Genomic DNA, 21,144 nt, shown 5'->3' on the forward strand with positions numbered 1-21,144 from the left:
AGTGGGGGCTCTGATGCAGAGCAAGGAAAAGCAGAGGAGAGAGGCTGCAAATATAGGAGGCTACATGCAGTGGAGAGCAGTGAAGAGTTGCAGGCAGACAGACAGCAGCTGGCAGAGAGTCAGGCCGAAGAAGTGGCTGCTAACTCAGCAGAGCTCTGAAGGCTGAGGCTAGATTACGGACAGAGTTACAGGCAGAATAGTCAAAGTGAAAGGCCAGGACTGGGGAGCTACTGACCACTTGTCTCTCTCAATCGCCACTGGGAGAAGAGTTGACACAGCTGGGCAAGTTGCTATGACAGTGTGGTCTACACACTAGAGAGTCTATTTTGGTCCTGCCGTCAGATGACGATGTCACCTTGCACAAGTGGCAGTGCTGGCTGAGAGGGAACAGGTTGCTTAAAGTGGGCTCCAAAAGTATGTCAGGGGTGGATGAGGACGAAGAACCTGCTTACAGACTGTACTTCTATTGTGTATGTATCCTCTAATCTCTTTTCTTTGTGTCTAAACTAATGAGCTAGTTGACATAGGCTGCATGCAGTGTCTGACTTGCATCTGTTTGTAGACCTTGCCAAAAGGGAAACCTTACACTTGTTCCTTACTCAGCACAGTCTAGAAAGTGAGCGCTCTCTTTGGTACATGGGAAATGCTTGGTGGGTCAGAGGAGCTACAGAGTTAAGTTCCACATTATATTTTGTTCTTCTACAGTGGAGTCCAGAAGACGGCTTGTTTGTAGCTGATTAAGTGGATCAAGAGAATGTTACTGTAAGCCTTTTTTTTGTTGCCCCAGCAGCTGCTGCACACAGTTAGCTAATAGTTTAGTAGGTAAGATAATCTTGCAAAATTAGTCCGTCATCCAGTAGCTACCAAGCCTAATGAAACACTGAGCAAATATTATGGTGATGGTGCATGCAGTGATGTTGACCCATCTCACTTCATTTAAGCGAGGTCTGCCTGTGTTGTTTGATGTTCTTTTATGTCTTTGTAGTCCGTCTCTACTTGGCCAAATAAAGCTCAGGCCACTGAGACATGTAAAGAATTTCACTCTACAAAAGTAGGTCAGCTGGGTATCTCCCTTAGGGACATTAAATAGTATCAGAGCAACACACGCATGCTGTTTCTGCATGTGTGACGCCTAATGAGCCATGCTCATCATCATGCTTGTTATTTAACTAGACTTGAAGATTGTTGCATGTTATTTCTACACAGACTGAGCAAGGCCCAAGGATCACATTTTTCACTCAAAGCTCTGGATTAAACATAGACTCGTCGTATCCCTTTTTTTTGCAGTTGCAATCAAGTGTGGTGGCTGAATAATTTAGCTGTAAATTTATAGTCTGAATATTGGTGTAAGTGAGCGACAGCCAGGAAAAGAGAGAACAGTTTGTTCCATGACTCATTCCCTATTAAGAGGAGAACTGGGTCTTGATTTTTTGCGTTGGTTTTTAGGTAACAATGTATTTTGAGTCCAAAAATTGCATCTTATAGTTGACCGAACAAAAATAGCCAAGTTTGCTGTGTGTGGACTTGTCAACATTGGATTAAATCATTTATGAACGGTGCAGGAAGAGAGGGAGCACAGTGAGCTGAATATTCACAAAGATGAGCGTCCAGGTGCAAGCCTCTGTGCTGCTTTGTAAGAAGTCCAGTTATTGAGTGATGCCAGATTAACAAAGATGATTAATAATATCATGTAAAGACACTCTCTTCACAGCAGATGTAGTTTATGCATCAATGAACAAGCCGTTCACAGAACTGTTACATGACTGAATGTTGTTTTCCAAGAGCTGAGGCTGCAAAGAAATGCTAATAACATTCTCTATCACAGGGCATCTTATTGTCCCGTAGGTAAAGGCTGCGTTGAAGAACCTCTCTCGCCATATTTATTTTGATTCACAGTGTCTCTGCTTTACTCCAGATTACAGTCAAGTTCACTGATGCATATTCAATGTGTAGGTCAACCATGATGCATGCTGGGCACAAAGCGGGTGCAGAGCTTCTGCCTGGAGCTGTTTCTTGTCACAGTGTGTGCCAGTGGTTCTCTTGGCCTGTACCGCAGCTCTCAAATGCACAACAAGGATGGGACTAATAACTGAAAAGTCAGTTTTAACATAATTTTGCAATGAAGTATTATGAATTTAAAGCAGTTATTAAAAAAACTCCTTCTGATTTAAAGCCCATGTGAGGAGCTTTTGACTGGTTATGAAACAGAGTGACATGAACAGTGATGCCTCTTTATGACCTACAAAAGCAAACAAGATCATCAACAACAACACTGACTACAGAGAAAACACTACTTTCACATGTACAGAATCACATGACATCATCAGTGAAGATATAAAATATATCATTTTATCCACCGGGTGCCCAATATCTGCACAAACAGAGCTCCTCACAGAAGCTTTAAATGGGATTGTCTGTTTAAATTGTTAGGATCATGTAAGAAATATTTAAAAGTTTTGACTTGTATGAATGTATATCATATTATGTCACACTAAGCTATGTTTTAGAATTTAATAGCTTAAGGGCAGAATACACTCAATTAAGTTCTTTAAAATGTTTTGCCATTGTACAAGCTATAACAGTACAGTATACTGCTGAACACAGTACTTTTACCTCTGTACGAAAAACAGTGTGCAATCTGTTTTAAAAGGAGGTAACCATAGCAACAATTCTCCTGCCTTTAGGCTGTGTAACCAGTTAGCTCAGCTGAAGCTGTTGTGGTTTAAGGCATGTTATTTTTGTGGTTTAAGGCATGTTATTTTTGTTTTTGTCAACTCACCACAGCAGGAGACCAAACAAGACCAAAGCAAGAAAGTTGAGCAGACCTGAAGTTGTATGAATCTTATTCAAAAGAGAACATTAACAAACAAAAATGTGCTGTTGGAGCAGGTCTCTCTGGCTTATTTGAATATTTTCTCCAGTGTAGTAAAATTGATCTTGCTTGTTTCATATAATTAATGATTTAATGAGTGTCCAGTGTGGGGGACATGAATTCATCATTTTTCTTGGGACACTGAATGAGAAAGTAACATAAAAAGTTGGAGAGTGACTGCTTTCTCCAGAGTTGATGCATCTGGTGGGGATTATTTAATCCAGGGGTGTCAAACTCATTTCAGTTCAGGGGACACATACAGCCCAATTTGATCTCAAGTGGGCCGGACCTGTAAAATCCTAACATATTAACCTATAAAGAAGGACAACTCCATTCTTTTCCCTTTGTTTTCATGCAAAAAAGTACGTTCTGAAAATGTTCACGTTACATGAACTCTTTTTTTTTTTTACAAAAACAGCTGTTGTATTTTTCACCATTATGAGTCTCATAGTGGGCCGAATATGATATTCTTTAAGCCCTGAAACCTGCTGTGAACACACCAAGCATACAGGTTTCCAATTCACCTTACACTGAGTCTAATGTTTACTGCAAAAGAACAGAGATTATAATAATGAAGAAGGTAAAGTTGACTATTATGGACCCCCTCTGCTCCAGCATGAACAGTTTGCTTGCTGGGCAGTGTTGTATGCAGGGGTCCGAAAAGTCTATGAATTTCCACCGGATTATGCAAACTGCAAATATTCGTTTTCCTCACTTTAAGAAAAAAGTAGCTGAGTGCTGTTCATGTGCCCCCTGTCAGCAGTTTGATTGTAGGACAAATTTGAAATAGCAGTCACTTTTATTGAAAAATTGCAGTTAATGTCTTCTCTGAGACAGAGTGGGAAAGAGTGCAGTACATGGTTGTGGTCAGGGGCCAAACGGGCGACCTCTGCGACGAGGACTATAGCCTCTGTATGTGGGGCGCAAGCGGCAACCTCCTGTCTAAAAATATGAGTCCAATGCGGAAGTGCTAAAAACTGCAGTTCGTCAAGGATCCACTTGAGACTGGCTCTGGATTTACCAGAAACCACCTACACAACAATTAAAAAAAGCCGATCTTTACAGCAGAATTAAACATGTTTACAGTCTGGTATAAATGACGAGTGTAGTCTGGATACCTCATTTCCCGATCGGCACACACTGTAGGGGATAGGGCTGTCAAAATTGCTCCAAAATGACGTTTGAATATTCGCTCTAAAAAAACCCATAGGTTCGAACTATTCGAATATCTATATTTGCGCATTATGTCAATCACAGGTGGACAAACTAATACAAGGAGACATAAATACTTGTATATGTATTTTTATTTAAGATATAACATGCCTAAAACATACCTACACATTACAAAACAAGTAAATGACCTAATGGCCTATACCGTAACACTTCGAAGACCTCTCGCTAGCTTGCTTGCTCGCTTGCTCGCTTGCCCGCTCGCTCCCTCCCCTCTCCGTGCGCAATGCGCTGAGTGAGTGCAGAACAAGACTTGTGCGAGCAATTAAAGGTCCCAACTCTTGTCCCTAATATAGGCAGGCTTCATTCAGTGATTGAAGCAAATATCATTAACATGAATTGAAGTTAAAGTTAAAAATGAAAAAGTAGTCCACTTACATTCTTGGCGCTTGTATAAAAAAAAAGAGAGGAAAAACTGCATTTTATCCCAGTGTCACTGATTGTCGGGCTCTTTTGGTCCACCGTCAATGTAGGGTCTTAGGCCTGACAGGTTATTTGCCAAAAACACAAGACAGTCCACACGTGAAGAGGCCAGTGCCGATCTCTTTTTATTCACTGTATTCCCAGCGGAGGAAAAGACACGTCCAGAGCGCACTGAGGATCCGGGGACGGAAAGATTTCTCTCTGACGTCTGCTTCACGCTGTGCATGTGTGACTCCTGTGACCAGTCCCTGACCCGTCATGCAGTGCGCCCACTCGCAAAACAGCCGCTGATGTGTTTTTTTCCACAATCGAATATTAATTTTCACAATCGAATCTCCGTTTTTTTTTAATATTCGAAAATATATATTCAAATTTAGAATATTCGTTGACAGCCCTCGTAGGGGAGGTGAATTTTTTTCTAACACGGCAATTTCGAAGATATTGAGATTACGAGTCTTCCAATGAGAGGCACAGCTGACTTGATTGACAGGCGGGAACACTGTAGCTGTTGGCTAGGAGGCTCAAAGCCTGCCTCTTTACGTCACAATCACTCGACAGCAGCAATATGGCTGCCGCCTACGATTGGCCTCAAAACAACACTTCACAAACCGATGGGTGACGTCACGAATACTACGTCCATAATTTATACAGTCTATGGTGAGGCGCTTAGACTGCTAGGCCACCAGCACCCCACTATGAATATCATTAATATTTGTTTACATCAAGAGAGCTCTGTGGCACTGAGGAACAGCTGTATTCAAGGTGTAAGCCACAGTTGTAGGCTAAACTCTTATTATTATTTTGTTGAATGAGGGGTCTGGACTAGAGCATGACTTTTTCCTTAAAAATCAAAGTTGTATGATGGAGTTCAATGTTATAGCCTTGTGATTTTGTTTCAGAAAAAAGAATGATGATCTTGGATGTCCTAACGTTCTGTTTGTCATCCACTGCATCATTTTAACGGAGTTGCCTAATTCTAGCCTTAATTTCCTCTTCTAACAATTTCCTGGCCAGTGTTGTGTAATACCATATCAAAAGTGACCTGACCTAATTAGTCCCAAATCTTATTGTGTCTTATGTATTATGTTATACCACTCTGCAATTCCTGTCAGTGGCTTCTGGATCAAGAAGAAGAATGAATGTATTGGATCTGCTTCTCTTGCAGGCATCATTTCAGCGCTCCAACAGCTTGGACAAAGTGAGGAAGATTGTCGCTGAAGAGGGCCGTGCTGCTCGAAACCTCATTGCCTGGAGTGTACCTCTAGAGAACAAAGAGGAGGAAGGTCGGTAGCTGCATGCTAATATGCTATTATTCTGCTTTTGGCTGGTTCCTTGCTTTTGCAGACTTGAAAACAAACTAACAAAAAGTTGTATGTGGCACATGTTGCTGTTCATGTTTACTTTGTGTGTTTTTCACATATGTTTGGGCCTATGCAAGATGTTGAGGTTACACTTTGCATCCATGTAATGTTTGAAATTGATAAATAACTGTTCAGTAGCTACCTGGAACTTATTTGTTCAGTTACTGAATTTATTGTGTTTGTGTCATGGCATTCCTCCATTACTTTGTTTAAAGCTTTGTATCAAAGAAAGCTCCTTTCAGAGCAGCCTACACAGCCTCTCACATTTTCTCACTTTCACACTGTCCCTCTTCTTTTGTGGGTCAGCGTAGTTATTTTATTCAAAGCTTATTTGCTCTCTTGGGTTCGTGCCATGAATGCCAGAAATCTTCTCACATCCGTGTTCCAGTTAAGGTCTCATGCTAGGTGTTCTGTAGTTGTTTATCAAATCACTGCTGTCAGGCTGAAAACCTCATATCTTCAAAACGACAGCTTTTCAGGAATTTAAAAAGACCTGTGTTTGTTAAATAACAAAACACTTAACAGGTTTCAGTCTCAAGCTCTTTTTTTTCTAAATATCTTATTTGTAACTTTTTAAATGTATTAACAAGACAAAACAAATCAAATCAAACAGGAGCTCAGAAATGTGAAATTAAATAAAATTGATAATAAAAATGAAATGAATAAAATAAACAGATAGATAAATTAATAGAAAATGTGAAGAAAAAAATAGTTTAAAAATAATTTCAAATGATAAAACAAATGAAGAGAAAACTCACAAGCTCTTTTTAATACTTAGGCTGGAATTCTGTAATGCCCACTGACGGAAAATAAATCAAAAAATAAGGAAAATATGTCAAAAAATAAATAAATACAAATAAACAAAAAGACATACCCCAAAAAAGAAAAATGCAAACGTCACAAACAATGCAAAAAAATTAAAAATAAAAACAAAGCTGTTTCATCACTAATATAAATTCTATAACATGTCCAAAAGACATGAACATTAAGATACAAGGTTTCTGCCTGACATCAGAGAAATGCAACTTATCACCAATATTTTACGCTCAGATTTTGTTTACTGTTGGTTCACTTTCTGTAGCATTTGGACACCACAGTCATTTAAAACTACCTTACTGTGACTACTTCAGTAGTTGTCCTGAAATCACAGATGCATGCTGTGTGTTACCTCCATGATCTTCAGTCAGTGTTTGTTTTATCAGTCACTTTATAAGCTTGTTTTTTTGTCTTTTTCCTCTCTACACAGCAAAGTCCAAAAGCAACTCTGGCAACAGTTCAAGAGCTCAGAGGATCAATTCTGGGCAACAAAGGAATAAGAAACAGGTCAGTATGATCTTCTTTCACTAGAGGGCACCATTGACCAAGTAAAGTCTTCTTCTTTGTTTCTCCTTGCACTGAAAGTGCATCTGAGGTGGTCACAAAACCTCAAGAAAGCTGAATAACATGAAGAAAATCAATCTCTGAGCTTCACATTAAACCTCTTTTGTCAGTAGGATGGTCTTGTGAGAAGGAGGAAGAATTGTAAAAGTGTATTGAATTGCAACAGGCTGTGAGCAAAACGTGATGGGGCCCAATATTTTGTAATAATAACATATAATAATAATAATAAGAAGAAGAAGAAGAAGAAGAAGAAGAAGAAGAAACTTTATTTATATAGCACTTTTCTTAACAAGGTTACAAATTGCTTCACAAAGCAGTTAAGACTGTGGACTGTCTAATTGTTAGTGACAGGGAGTTCCACAAACTTGGAGCTCTGATTGAAAAGGCCCGGTTACCTTTTGTTTTAAGGCGGGATCTTGGCACAACCCCCAGAGATGCATCCATAGACCTGAGGGCCCGCCCAGGCACATAGGGGGTTAAAAGGTCTCTTAAATAGTTTGGGGCCTGTCTATTTAAAATTTTAAAAGTAATCAATAAGATCTGAAAATCGACACGATAAAAAACTGGCAGCCAATGTAAGCTTGCGAGGACAGGAGTGATGTGTTGATATTTTGATGTGTGAAAATCAGAGCGGCTGCAGTTTGAACTAGTTGGAGTCTGTGGATGGAGTTCTGACTGATACCTGTTAAAAGTGCATTACAATAATCAAGACGAGAAAAAATAAAAGCATGGATGACTTTGGACAGATCGGAGGAGATTTGTTTGAGGTGGAAAAAACAGGATTTAAAAGTATTTTTTACATAAAGATAACAAATTTTCACTGACTGTGTTATCGAACCTAAAGTTTTATTTTCTTACATGTCTCATACACTGTGTAATGATACTTTTAAATGTCAATGTGGCACAACCTGGTTGAAACCACTGGGGAAGCGTGAAGAGTTTCAAATCTCACTTGTTTCCCCCATTTTAGTTATATACTATAAGCTACATATGCATGATTGGTAATATTAGGCACATAATAGTTTGAACTTCCGCCCCAGCATACAGAGAGAAAGTGCTGGAAGTGCTTTATGTAAGTGATAAGCTAAATACATGACACTGATAACAGTTTGTTGTTGTTGTCACTACAGTGTTTGGTCCATGCTTCTCCTCCACAGAATGCTGGTGTGGAAATCAAAAGCTTGTTGGACAAGGGGTCGGAGAAGAGCCCCACCAAAACCCGGCAGCCCCGCAAAGTGGACCTGCGTGCTCGCTACTGGGCTTTCCTCTTCGACAACCTGCGCCGAGCTGTGGACGAGATTTACGTCACCTGTGAATCCGATCAGAGCGTCGTGGAATGCAGGGTTCGTCTCGCACACATCGGCACAAATGAAATTAAGTTTTTTGTTTTCAGAATCAGGAGCTTTGGGATGTAAACGGACCAACAGGAATTCCTCTCAGTCAGGATTTATGAGCACTAGAGGGCGACATCGAGATCACAACAATTTCTCCGTTCCAGTTCACATTCCTCTTGTTTTCTGCTTTTTGTCAAGATGGGTGCTCTGAAGGCTCGCTGATGACAGAATTATCACAGAGCTCTCTCTTTGGCGTGGCTGCCAGGACTAAATGATGATGATGGAACAGAAAAAATATTTTGTTTGTCATTGAGTGAATGCTAAAATAATACTCAACTGTTCAGGCTCTATTTTGGTCTTTATATTGGACATAAGATTAACAGAACTTTAACATTGCTCCTGTTTTGTGGATGGTTGTGTTTGGCTTCAGTGTGGCCTCATGTGGCCTTGTGATTTGCTCCAGGGCATACTGGTATGATGATGCCACTGTTCTGTGTTTTATTGATTCTCCTGCCATGCTTCATTACTCTGAACATGGTTCTGGTGACTGTCTGCGGTCAGCACCTTAGCCCAGTTCCCTGTGGTGTGGTTGTTCTGGATGTCAGTGCCACAGCATAGCTCCCTGTGGTGTGATCACCATTTTGTCACTTAGCCTGTGTCTGACATCTGGACAGAGCGTTTTTTTCCCCCTCATGCCACTGTATCTCTACATCCTAATGCTATCTAATAGCCACAGAGCTGGGCGCTGTACATAATCCCCCTTCCCAGCCAGCTTGGCTTTAATGGACACTGATAGATGATGGAGTCATCCGGAGGGGGAAGCAGAGTGCTCTGGTTTCCCCCGGCCACAAACCCCCAGCGTTGCTGCATTATTAGCTCTTACACAACTAGCCATCAGTCTTCCGCCATAAAAGCATACAAAAGTTATGGTAGCAAGTATTTCCAGCTTCTTTACAGTGTTACCGTAACGCTCTGTGTCATTTTGAATGAGAATCTCAGTGCTGTGTCATTTTCTTTTTACTCTGAGGGATGTTCATCAAGCAGGATGATTCATATAAGCCAGTTTATATTGCCAACACCTTTTAAACCTCAGCTCCCGGGGCTAATTAGTTCCCCAACTGTTCCTGTAACCCATCTCTGATGTATTAGACATATTGCATTAAGAAGGAAAGAAAGGGACTTTAATATGTCTGTTTGTTTGGAAGCAGTTATGTTTTTAATTAGTCTAATTTTTAAAGGGACCAAAAGTGACTACCCTGGGCTTAATTGGCTGAACTTTAAAAGATGAAATAGTGAAGAACGTGAATCATTAACCTGGAGTCAGACAGCCTGATCTAGTAGGTTGTCCCTGTTTATTGTTGTTCCTGTGTACGGGCCACAGCCTTTTACTGCCCGCTCTGCTTTATGACGACGCCCCTGGAAGGTTAAACATTTTGTCATTCCTCATGAAATGTTATGTGACGGTTGTATTTAGGGAAGTAAGCCTGTTAACATGCTGAAAGCCACTTTGCAGTGCCTTCAGTCACTACGGGCTGATCAGTCAGAGAAGCAGCAAACCTCTCTCCCTTTTGGCCTTCATTATCAAATGAGCACCGGGCCAGAGCGACAGTCTTCGCCTGTTAACCAGCTGTAATCAGCGGCCCTGCTGCTGGACACATCTTTCACTGGCCTGGCTTGTCTATTAACTAAAAGCACCGTGAAGCTTTACTCTCAATTACCACTCCCTTCACGCTCCCCATCAATCAGTTGTGTTCGTTTCATTAGAGCTGTGGGAAAAAGGCTCCACATGGCCCTCCACCTCTGGATAACAAAAACTGTCAGTCAGACCAAGCACAGATAGAGCAGATACGCTATTAGGAGATCGCCTTCTCGGTTCTTCCTCAAACTTTTCAATCAAGGGTTTGTCTTTGCACTCGTGTGGGTCACCTCCTGCCTACCGCCAGCACTCTTGATCTCCCAAAGGTCAATTTATAAATTTTAACACTGACTCTAGTGGCAGGTTTTGGCTCTGAAAATTCATTTTAAATGCATGTTATTAAGATCAATAAGCTTTGTTGTATCTGGCTGATCCCATCAAAAGTTAGTTTCACAAGCTTTAGAAGGAAACACTGACTGAACAATATGCTGCATCATTTTATGTTCACACAATACGGCCGATATAAAAATGTTGATACAAAATCTCTGAAAAAATCTGGTCAGGTTTTGTTCTGGGGTTAGAGTATTTCTTTTGCAGTTTTTTAGAACATTAAATGGCAATGATCAGAGTCATTTTACAGCTCTGAAAACTTAACTCATTGCTTTTTGCTTTACCTTGTCTAACAAATATCCTTAAGAGACACTTGCATTAGTGCTCACTGTTCTCCTTTTATTGGTTTCAGGAGGTGTTGATGATGTTGGACAACTATGTCCGGGACTTTAAAGCTCTCATAGACTGGATCCAGCTCCAGGAGAAGTTGGAGAAAACAGATGCCCAGAACAGGTGATGTTCAGTTTCTTATCCTCAGTCTTTTTTTATAATATGCCCCCCTCTTGTTCACTTCATGTTGACCGTTTACAGCTGATCCTTGGAAAACCGCAAAAAATGGCAGCCAATTTACTCAAAATGTAGTAAGTCCGTACTTTTGTCTTGCAATATCTTGAAACAAGCTTTGTATCTCAACTCACTCAACTCAACTTTATTTATATAACACCTCTCATACATAAAAACATGCAGCCCAAAGTGCTTCACAGAATAACAGAGACAGAAAACAGCAATGGTAAAATGATAAAAGGCAGGATTATAAACAAAATATTTAAAAATAAAATAAAATCAATACAGTAAAATTAATAAAATAAGTAAAAGTGGAAAGAAAAGTTGAAAATAAGGTAGTGTTAACAAGATCAGATGAATACAAGAAATAAATAGATAAATAGATAATTAAATAAGATTAATAAATGTTAAAGCAATGATTCAAATGATTATGGTAATAATAATAAGAATAAGAATAAGAATAAGAATAAGAATAAGAATAATGATAATGATAATAATAATAATAATAATAATAATATTGCAGTCCAGGGCTAAAAATAAATTACTCCAAATTAAAAGCTAGATTACAAAGGTAAGTCTTAAGTTTACTTTTAAAAGCACCCAGAGAGCTTGCCATTTTAATGTCCAGAGGCAGAGAGTTCCAAAGCTTAGGGGTGTAAAAACAGAAAGCTCTCTGGCCAGCACTTGTGTGAGACACACAAGGAACATTTAAAAGGGAAGCATTTGAGGACCTCAGTGATCGGGTTGGAACATAAAATGACAGGAGATCAGTGATGTATGGAGGAGCAAGGTTGTTAAGAGCTTTAAAAACAAGTAAAAGGACTTTAAAATCAATCCTAAAAGAAATGGGGAGCCAGTGCAGAGTTTTAAGAAGAAGGGTTATGTGATCACTTTTCTTTTTCCTTGTTAATACTCTGGCAGCAGTATCTGTATTGGTCAGGTCAATGTAGCTTTTATTTTATTGTTGATAAAATATATAGAAGCAAGATAAATACACTATGTAAGATTTGAGATTGTGCATGTGGGAGTGGTGTTTATCATTGGCTTTGAGTCACGAACAGAATGAATCTACATCCTTGGCTCTAATTCAAAAAGATCCATGAGTTTATTGGCGTCTCTTTAACACAGTGACCACTGTAACCGTAAATCGACTAAAGAATTAAATTCTCAGTGCTGCCTCCCAATGTGTTCATTTACAGCATAATGTTAATCAATAAGACAACCTGAAACTCAAACTTCCTCCATTTGTAGCATGAATAGCTGCCAGTGAATCAGCAGTTAAACTGATTTACCAAAGAGTGGGCCAACTAGGAGTTATAACCAGTGTAAGTAATGTGATGTTTGCCACTCTCACCTTCTTCAGGCCCACGTCTTTAGCGTGGGAGGTACGCAAGATGTCTCCAGGACGTCATGTGATGCCAAGCCCCTCAGCCGACAGGATGGTTCCTTCCCCTGGTGCACGGCGCACCCTCAACTTTAGGTAAGCTCCGTCTAACATCTCTAGTCCTCCTTTACGCATACATGTTTCACCCATAATCCTCTTCACCATGAGGCATTTGATTTCATTTTAAAGATCAACACATTTTATTAGATTGAGATTGAAATCACAAAGCATCCGGTTATTAACCAATCCATATTTTAGATGATGCACGCTTCCTGTTTTTGAAGGGGTTAGATAATGCAGACTACGTTATCTGGCTATGCAGCCATTGATTACTGATGGTGGGGCATTTGTTTAATGCAATTTGTTGAGTCTTTCACTCTTTTGGCTGCAGAATGGGTGAGAGGTGTAGATGAAAGTGTCAGTTAAAGACTGCTGAAGCATCCGTTCAATATGCGTACAGATCTGTAATCGGATGCTGCAGGAAATGGATATTGATCATGACGGAGGCCTGTTGTCCAATGCAATCCCTTGCTATCTCTGAGTGGAGAGTGCTGGGGTGTTACATAGGCTCTGTGTTCATGCTGCTGAAGTGTCTCCACCAAGAGATAACATGAAATGTCTTAATAAAGTAAAGAAATTATACTGTATAAGGTTTCACTGTACAGGTAAACAAGTGTTTGTTCTCATGAATGACGTGTGTGTCTCATTTAGTGGCCCCCCACCTATACTGGCTGCAGCCCGGCTCTCTCACACAGGCCCCAGCTGGGCTGACAGAGTGAAGTGCACTCAGTCGGCCCCTAGCTCCACTCAATCGACCACCTCCCCTGTTGAAAAACTGGGTAAGAACTCCTCACCATTGTAGAGCGTAAACAACACATCTTTCTCTCCTTGATCAACCCGTCATTTCTGCATCCTTCAGGTAAAAAAGACGCAGAGGGCTGGGAGACGGTCCAGCGAGGACGTACTGCTAAACCTCGCTCTGCCGCCATGGTCGCCAAAGTCAGTCCTGTCTTGGCTCAGGTCATGCCGAAACAGGACAGCACCAAGGTGAACCAACCACAACTGCCGCCGCAGAAGGAGCAACAACTCCTTCCTCAGTGTCCCCCTGGAAAAGACAAAACCCCAACGGACACGCAGGAGGAAGTTCCTGCAGAGCCCGAGCCCATGGAGAAGGTTGGAAGTCCAGACAACGAAAAAACAATGGAGGTATTGAGGCTCAATACTTTATGACGCCTGTCTCTGCTGTCCCTGGATGTCAATTATTAATGAGGAGCAGAGTAACACTAGACCATTTGTTTTTGTTTTGGGCTCCATGGTAAACATAGACATACCATCCTGACAGGAAAATCAACTTTAGGGTTGATGGTACACTTCCATTTCAGAGCCAGATAACCCATTTTTCTTCGTATGAAATCAATACTCTGTTGATGCTTTCTGACACACTTGGTAAGTGTGTGTTATAGAAACTGGTTGGCTTTTGGCTTTAAGATACAAATCGGTACTTCCAATCATTTACCCTATATTGATCATAATTAATTGGATGTTTAGGGCATGTCAGTATCAGCTTTCCTGCATGGTTTGTGTTGTTAGCCCTGAATTGTGTTGAGTATTGACTAGTTTGATTTTTTTTGTTTATTGCTCTCATAAATTGCTTGGTATATGCATGTGTTTAATTGAACGTGCGTGTGTTTGTGTGTGACTGTCGGTGCAGCCCCCAACAGAGAGTCCACAAGACTCAGGGCAGTGTGTCGAAGCACCCTGCGAAGACGCGCCTCCCCCAATACCGGCTCTTACCCCTTCCCAAGCCCCAGAGCTCACCCGATCCTCAGCCCCAGTCCCACCAACAGACATTACCTTATCAGTCCCCACAGTCCCCACTCTGGCCCTCTCCCCAGACCCAGACCCTCCCCAGATGGATGGGCTCAGTGCACTGTTGGCCTTGGGGGACAGTGGGGCTGAGGGGGGCGCGTCGCAGGGCATGGCCACATCTGCTCCAGGACAGACTGAGACTCCCATGGCAGCGGTGAAACTGGAGAGTGTGCTGGACCCCACAGAGCTTTCTACTGTGAGTGCTGAGAGATGGAGGAGCAGAGGGAGGGGAGGGCGGGAGTGGGGGTGGGTGGAGGAGAGCAGGGGGGTCCCTAAGGGTCCTTCACCGCCTAAACAAAGTCAATCTTAAGAAGCTGCCAGACCAAATGTGCAGGCAAGACTCTGCATAGCTCTGTGTAGTGTTGTTATAGCACAGTTCACTGTGAAGAAAAGCTGTGAGTGGATGGCTTTTGTACTTGAGCAAGTGTTCCCAGGGTGTTGCACATAACTGATCTCTCAACTTGTTCGAGTTATTTGGCCACTTTTAAACTCCTTTGCCAAAAAAAGCTCCAAGCTATAGTCTCTGTTTTCAGTTTGTAACCAACTCTGTCAGATTTAGGCATTTTTTGTCTGTCTACATTAGGTGTTATGACTATTTTAAACATTAAGAAGTGTATAAACACAGAGCTCTATACACTTTGTCAAGGATGACTACACTTCTTTGGTTCTGTACTATCAAATTATGACAGGTAGGGAATGAAAATGTGGAATAATGTGAATTCAATTCCACTGTGAAAGCTATTTGGCTTCAAAATTAACACCAGTGTGGTCGTAGACCTTAAAAAGGCAACTCCCATGTATTTCAGATTTAGGCCCACAGGACTTTTATTTTTTCCCATACATACCTTAAGTAAAAGACTCTGGGGTAACAGCTGAGTCATTCTGTTGCCATGACATGAAAATATTAAATCTGTGTAATACATAAACAGTTTCTCAGAGCATCAGTTGCCTCCTTCCACCATCTCTTCATCCTCACAGTTATTGTGCCCTGCATGACTCTGGAATGCTTCCTCACTCGTGGTTCTTGTGGTGATTGTGTGGTATAAACCGTGATTGGGTTGAATATGGTGTTCCCTTTTCATGCACACAAGTTCTAATCAAACCACCTGCACGGTAAAATGAATTATTTTACATGCAACACATTACTTACACTAAGTTACAAGAGAATATATTCATTTATCTAGCCCATTTATCTTATTGGTGGTGTTACATTTCATTCTATGAATAAGGTGTATTAGAAAAATCTCTGTCACATGATGTAATCCTGTCCTTGTAGGCCGTGACATTGACAAAAAGACAGCATATATACCAAGACCCTGACACTGAACCAGCTAAATGGAATTCAGACATAATTAAATGAACCATCTGTTCTTTTGTGTTCCTTTTTAACTCAAATTGTCAAATTATTTCAGTCCATGAAAGAGCCTATTTCAGTAAAATATCATGCTTCTGTTTTCTGGTTCCCCATGTTTTTTTTATTTGAGCATAGTATTTATCAAGTGCAAATTTCCTGTGTGTGTGAAGTGGTATCTGTGCCATGTCTTCAGCCCCAGTCTATGGCAGAAGTCCTGGCTAAGAAAGAGGAGCTTGCAGACCGTTTGGAGAAGGCCAACGAGGAAGCAATTGCCAGTGCCATCGCAGAGGAAGAGCAGCTGACCAGAGAGATTCAGGCTGAAAACAACGACCTGGAGACTGACAACGAGAGTGACTTCTCTGTAAGATCCATCACATGTATTCATATCATAGATATTAGACTTTTAAAAAAATCTAGATTCAAAATTCAGAACTTATGTTGACATATGTAAAAACTCAATTCTTAATCACAGGCAAGCATCGGCAATGGAGGTTGTGGAACGAACATGGATTGGAGTGACATGCTGGCAGACTATGACGGTATGAAGTTAAAAAGCTGAATGAAAACTGATCTCTCATCTGTTGTAATAACAAACATTTAACTGGAGTCAATTTATTTTTCCTCGCTTGTGTTCCCTGTAGCTCGTGAGCCGTGGCGTCAGAGCACCTCGTGGGGGGACATCGTAGAAGAGGAACCTGCTCGGCCTCCAGGTCATGGGATCCACATGCATGAGAAATTATCCTCCCCATCACGTAAAAGGTGAAAAAAATTTCTACGTGCAGGGTTTTTTGTCTGCATTTTAGTGCTTTCCTTCACAGCAAATAGATCTCCTCATTAGCAGTCATATCACTTTGTTTTGACGAGGATTGAACCCAGCAGCCTGAGAGTCCCAGACCTGCGTATTCAGTCTGACTGCTTTTCTCTTTAAAGGTTATGACCCAGAACGTCTGAACAGGCCCTAGTGCCTATCTGAGTAAATGTCTGCCTTGTGCATTGTTGATAAGCAGGAAACAGCAGGTGATAAATGATTTGTTCCCATTATTTGACAGGACCATTGCAGAGTCAAAGAAGAAACATGAGGAGAAACAGCTGAAGGCGCAGCAGCTGAGGGACAAACTCCGGGAGGAAAAGACGCTCAAACTGCAGAAGCTCCTGGAGAGAGTGAGTAAGAAGTGCAAAGTTGATGGAAAGCACCCTTTAAAAAAAAAAAAAAAAAAAAAAAAAAAAAACTCCATGCATGCTGAGCTCAGCCTGGCTGTTAACGAGAGGTTTTGTCAGCACACTGCCTGATAAAATCACAAAATATTATAACTCCCTCATATAGCATCCAGGCCAGCTGGCCGCAGACAGTCGTGAAGGAGACCTCCGGCCAAAATCAACAGCCTTTCATGAAGTTTGTTTTTGTTCCCCAGGCCATGGAAAGATGAGGGAGTCCTAGAATAAATCAGGATTAACCACATAAATACATGAAGTGGTGTGTATTGGCATTAATCCCCATGTGGACTTACTGGAGAGGGTAGAAACTGATGAATTCAGAGTCCATTGTCTGTGTTTTTCTAGAGTGTGTTCATTATTTTTCCAGTTTTGAATATTCACCCACTCTGATTTTTTTCGGTCTTCTCGTCACGCAGGAGAAAGAGGTGAGGAAATGGAAGGAGGAGCTGTTAGAGCAGCGTCGCAAGATGATGGAGGAAAAGCTGTTACATGCAGAGTTCAAGCGAGAGCTGCAGCTCCAGGCAATTGTGAAGAAAGCCCAGGAAGAAGAGGCAAAGGTATAGAAGGGGATTACCGAAAAGCATAGACAATGTGTGTGGCAGCTATGGAATTTTATGAATCAAGTGGGATATTTGCAATCATTTCTTTTCTCTTAGAATGTTAAATTACATTCACACAAACAAAAAGCCCTGTTAAAATCTGACGCTGGGGATGAGAGGGGGTTTATATTTGGCTGCTTGTGGACTAAACATTCATATATCAAATTTAAGAGTTTATAACAGCATAAATACCTATCACATCCCGTGTGTGTGTGTGTGTCTCTGCAGGTGAATGAAATTGCATTCATCAACACTCTAGAAGCTCAGAACAAGAGACATGACGCCTTGGCTAAGTTAAATGAGTATGAGCAGCGCCTGAACGAACTGCAGGAGGAGAGGCAGAGGAGGCAGGAGGAGAAGCAGGCCAGAGATGAGGCCGTGCAGGTACTACAAAAATATCATGTTTTTTTTTCATGTTTATGACATGTAATTCTCAAATTCAAATTGAGGTGCATCTGCAATCTCTCTCCCTTCCCTCTTTAGGAGCGCAAGCGAGTCCTGGAAGCTGAGCGGCAGGCACGGCTGGAGGAGCTGCTGGTGCGGAGGAAGGAGCAGGAGGCTCGAATTGAACAGCAGAAGCAGGAGAAGGAGAAAGCTAGAGAAGATGCAGCTCGGGAAAGAGCCAGGTATGTGGTATCAGATTCCTTCATTATGGTAGCATAAATCTAGTTATATGTACTAAACCTAGTTTGATTTCAACAGCCACTTTTGATGAATAAAATACTTGTCATAACAGCTGATTCAACCCTGTTTCTCTCTGTCCTTGTACTCACAGAGACAGAGAGGAGCGCCTGGCCGCCCTCAGTGCTGCTCAACAGGAGGCCATGGAGGAGCTTCAGAAGAAAATTCAGATGAAGGTAAGTTAACGACATATCACCTTGCTTCTCAAGAACAGACCTAACGACAATCACAGTTTGCCATTTGACCCTAGGTATTTGTTTTTCTTTCTATAGCACGATGAGAGCAGCCGCAGGCATATGGAGCAAATCGAGCAGAGGAAAGAGAAGGCTGCTGAGCTCAGCAGTGGTCGACATGCGAACACAGACTACGCCCCCAAGCTGACACCGTATGAGCGCAAGAAACAGTGCTCCCTGTGCTGCGTTGTGGTATGTAAATCTGACAGAATAAAACATCAGATGCAAATTTTATCATAGAAAGACAGTATTTTTAAAGTTTTGCTTTCAAAAGGTGTATTTCGACCAAGAGTTACGGGGTCTTTTAGTCCCCAGAACTACTTCCCCCGGAACCAAAAGGTTTTCTTCAGCCAGCTGTGTTTCGACCGCGGGCTGAAGTCCCGGGTAGATTGTGCAAATCAGGCCAGTGATGCATGGAGGAAAAAAATTAATTAAATAATATTTTTAAATCGTAATAAAAAACTAAACTAATATGCATTTCCAGGAACACCCTTTGTGTTTCAACAACTGTATTAACTCCACAAACACCGTTGTGTTCAGCCAAAAGTCCCAGGACCTTTGAAAAGTACTACCCCCAAAGCAGGGGCTTTTCAAGGGGAGAATATCTACCCCTGAACTAAATTTAGACCCTGGTTCCTCCAGTCGAAACACACGTAGTTCAGGGGTAAAGTCTCTAGTTCTGGGGTAAAGTTCCTGCGGTGGAAAAACGCCTAAATAGGCTGAAAATGTTCCTCAATCCTGATATAAAAGTCCTGTCCTTACATGTGTGTGTGTTTGATTCAAATGAACATGAGAAAAAACACAGAGATACTGCAGCAAAAATAACTCTGGGTCACTTCTGTATTTAGGCACGCTGTTTCTACATAAAATGAATATTAAGGTGATTCAGAAGAAGACGGGTGCATATTTAAATGAGGATTTAACGGTTTCCATGCAACAAGGGGCCCTTAAATGGAGATTTATGACCGGGCCATGTTTTTCAAGCATGAGGGAACAAATCCACAAGCAGACCCTTATCTCAGCTGGACCTGCTACCGTGGTAACTAAAGTGAGACACCTTGTGTCCTCAAACCAGCATCAGATAAGGGAGGGGAGTGAAAGAGTTAATCTTGTTAAATGTTAGATGACCTTGGCCAGCTTCTGACACCAGAGATCATGGATTGGTCAGCTGCATGCACTTAAATTAATGACATTAAACACAAACCATTCACAGTGGGCCTTTATCCAGAGATGGGACAAACACCATCGCTTGCTGTTCACCCGTCTATTGTTGTGGTCGTTGTATAGATCTTATTTTGATGTCAATGATGTTGTCCCTGACTTAAATTAAGCAACATTAGACTGGATAGCATTGTTTTGGGAAAAGCAAAAAAAAATGTTGTCGGTTATTTGCATCATATTTTTTAAATCCCTGAAAAGAGTTATGTTTGTTGATTACTCCAGCTGCACTCTGTTGCTGCAGGCTGCTTTCTCTGCTTTATCTGATTCATAAAAAAAGGAAATGCAACAACCACAAAGGCATCCCTATATCCAAATGCCACTAACTGCTCTTCTCTCTTAGTCTTTGCTTTAACCTAAAGTTCAGGAGAGCCAGGTCATGTCCTATTGAAGAGGCCAATGTGCTATATCATTTCCCCAGCATCCCATTGGGATCTGTTGACCTTTTCCTGCCTCTGTCTCCTTTGTGTCCACAGCAGTGACCTCTGACCACTGTGTTTGTGTTTGTAGATCACCTCAGAGGTGCACCTGTTCAGCCACACCAAGGGCAAGAGGCACCAGCAGGCTGTGCGAGACAGTAGCAGCATCCAAGGACGAGAGCTCTCTGATGAGGAAGTGGTGCGTATCACACACACACACACACACACACACACACACACACACACACACACACACACACACACACACACACACACACACACGCGCACACACACACACACACACACACACACACACACACACACACACACACACACACCCTACCAGGAACAAACATCCACTCACCCTGTCAAAGAAAGCTGCTCTACTGCTGCTTGTGTCATGTACAAAGACAAAGAGACACAAGAGGTTTTATGACATGGTCATTATTATTGTTTATGTATCCCCTTATATACTGCCACGACTCTGCTGCGTGCTTTGTGAGATTACAAATGGGCCTTGAAATGTACACAGTTCGGGTTCAGCACTTCAGTGGAGGGGTGACATCACCCCCTTGTCTCCAGGCTGTTTTTGTCACGGAGCGCTTTTCCATGGGAAGGCAGCTCGTTAATGCAAGGTAACCTCTCAGGCTGCAATATGAGATTGGCTTTTCAGCAGCGCTCATTGTGAGGCTGACAACTGTTGGTGCTATACGCAGCACCTTTGGCCCTGGCAGCTCCTTCATTCAATGTTTTTTTCACTGAGGTATAATTGATACCCTCCTCCTTTCTTTTACTCTAAATCATTTCCTGTCCAAAGGTAGCACATTTTTCTCTTTGACACTTTGATAATCAGGGCAGTGGAGAGAAGCACTTTGCCAATTCAAGACATAAAAAAGATCCTTTTACCTTTACAATTTTTCTCCCAAAGTATCTCACAGCTTGAGCACTAACCATAACATTTAGATTTGCTCTTTTCGCACCTTGCTTTTTGTCTTTATGTCAAAACAAATCAGCCTAATTGAAAGCTCCTGCTTAACACCAA

General features: G+C 41.6%; 1 protein-coding gene across 1 annotated transcript in view; it reads left to right on the plus strand.

The window, feature by feature from the left end:
- Positions 1–21,144, plus strand: part of scaper (S-phase cyclin A-associated protein in the ER) — a 70,176-nt gene that overhangs the window by 2,506 nt on the left and 46,526 nt on the right. Inside the window, exons 2-19 of the mRNA XM_034686534.1 lie at positions 5,691–5,808; positions 7,133–7,209; positions 8,424–8,609; positions 10,979–11,079; positions 12,494–12,610; positions 13,226–13,353; positions 13,434–13,720; positions 14,226–14,579; positions 15,931–16,098; positions 16,210–16,276; positions 16,379–16,496; positions 16,787–16,898; positions 17,369–17,509; positions 17,780–17,935; positions 18,035–18,177; positions 18,327–18,408; positions 18,505–18,657; positions 20,194–20,301. Of these exons, the coding sequence (XP_034542425.1) occupies positions 5,691–5,808; positions 7,133–7,209; positions 8,424–8,609; positions 10,979–11,079; positions 12,494–12,610; positions 13,226–13,353; positions 13,434–13,720; positions 14,226–14,579; positions 15,931–16,098; positions 16,210–16,276; positions 16,379–16,496; positions 16,787–16,898; positions 17,369–17,509; positions 17,780–17,935; positions 18,035–18,177; positions 18,327–18,408; positions 18,505–18,657; positions 20,194–20,301 (2,616 nt within the window). The remainder of the gene's footprint in view (positions 1–5,690; positions 5,809–7,132; positions 7,210–8,423; positions 8,610–10,978; positions 11,080–12,493; positions 12,611–13,225; positions 13,354–13,433; positions 13,721–14,225; positions 14,580–15,930; positions 16,099–16,209; positions 16,277–16,378; positions 16,497–16,786; positions 16,899–17,368; positions 17,510–17,779; positions 17,936–18,034; positions 18,178–18,326; positions 18,409–18,504; positions 18,658–20,193; positions 20,302–21,144) is intronic.

Source organism: Notolabrus celidotus, chromosome 6, assembly GCF_009762535.1.
Source record: "Notolabrus celidotus isolate fNotCel1 chromosome 6, fNotCel1.pri, whole genome shotgun sequence".
NCBI classification, from domain to species: Eukaryota; Metazoa; Chordata; class Actinopteri; order Labriformes; family Labridae; genus Notolabrus; species Notolabrus celidotus.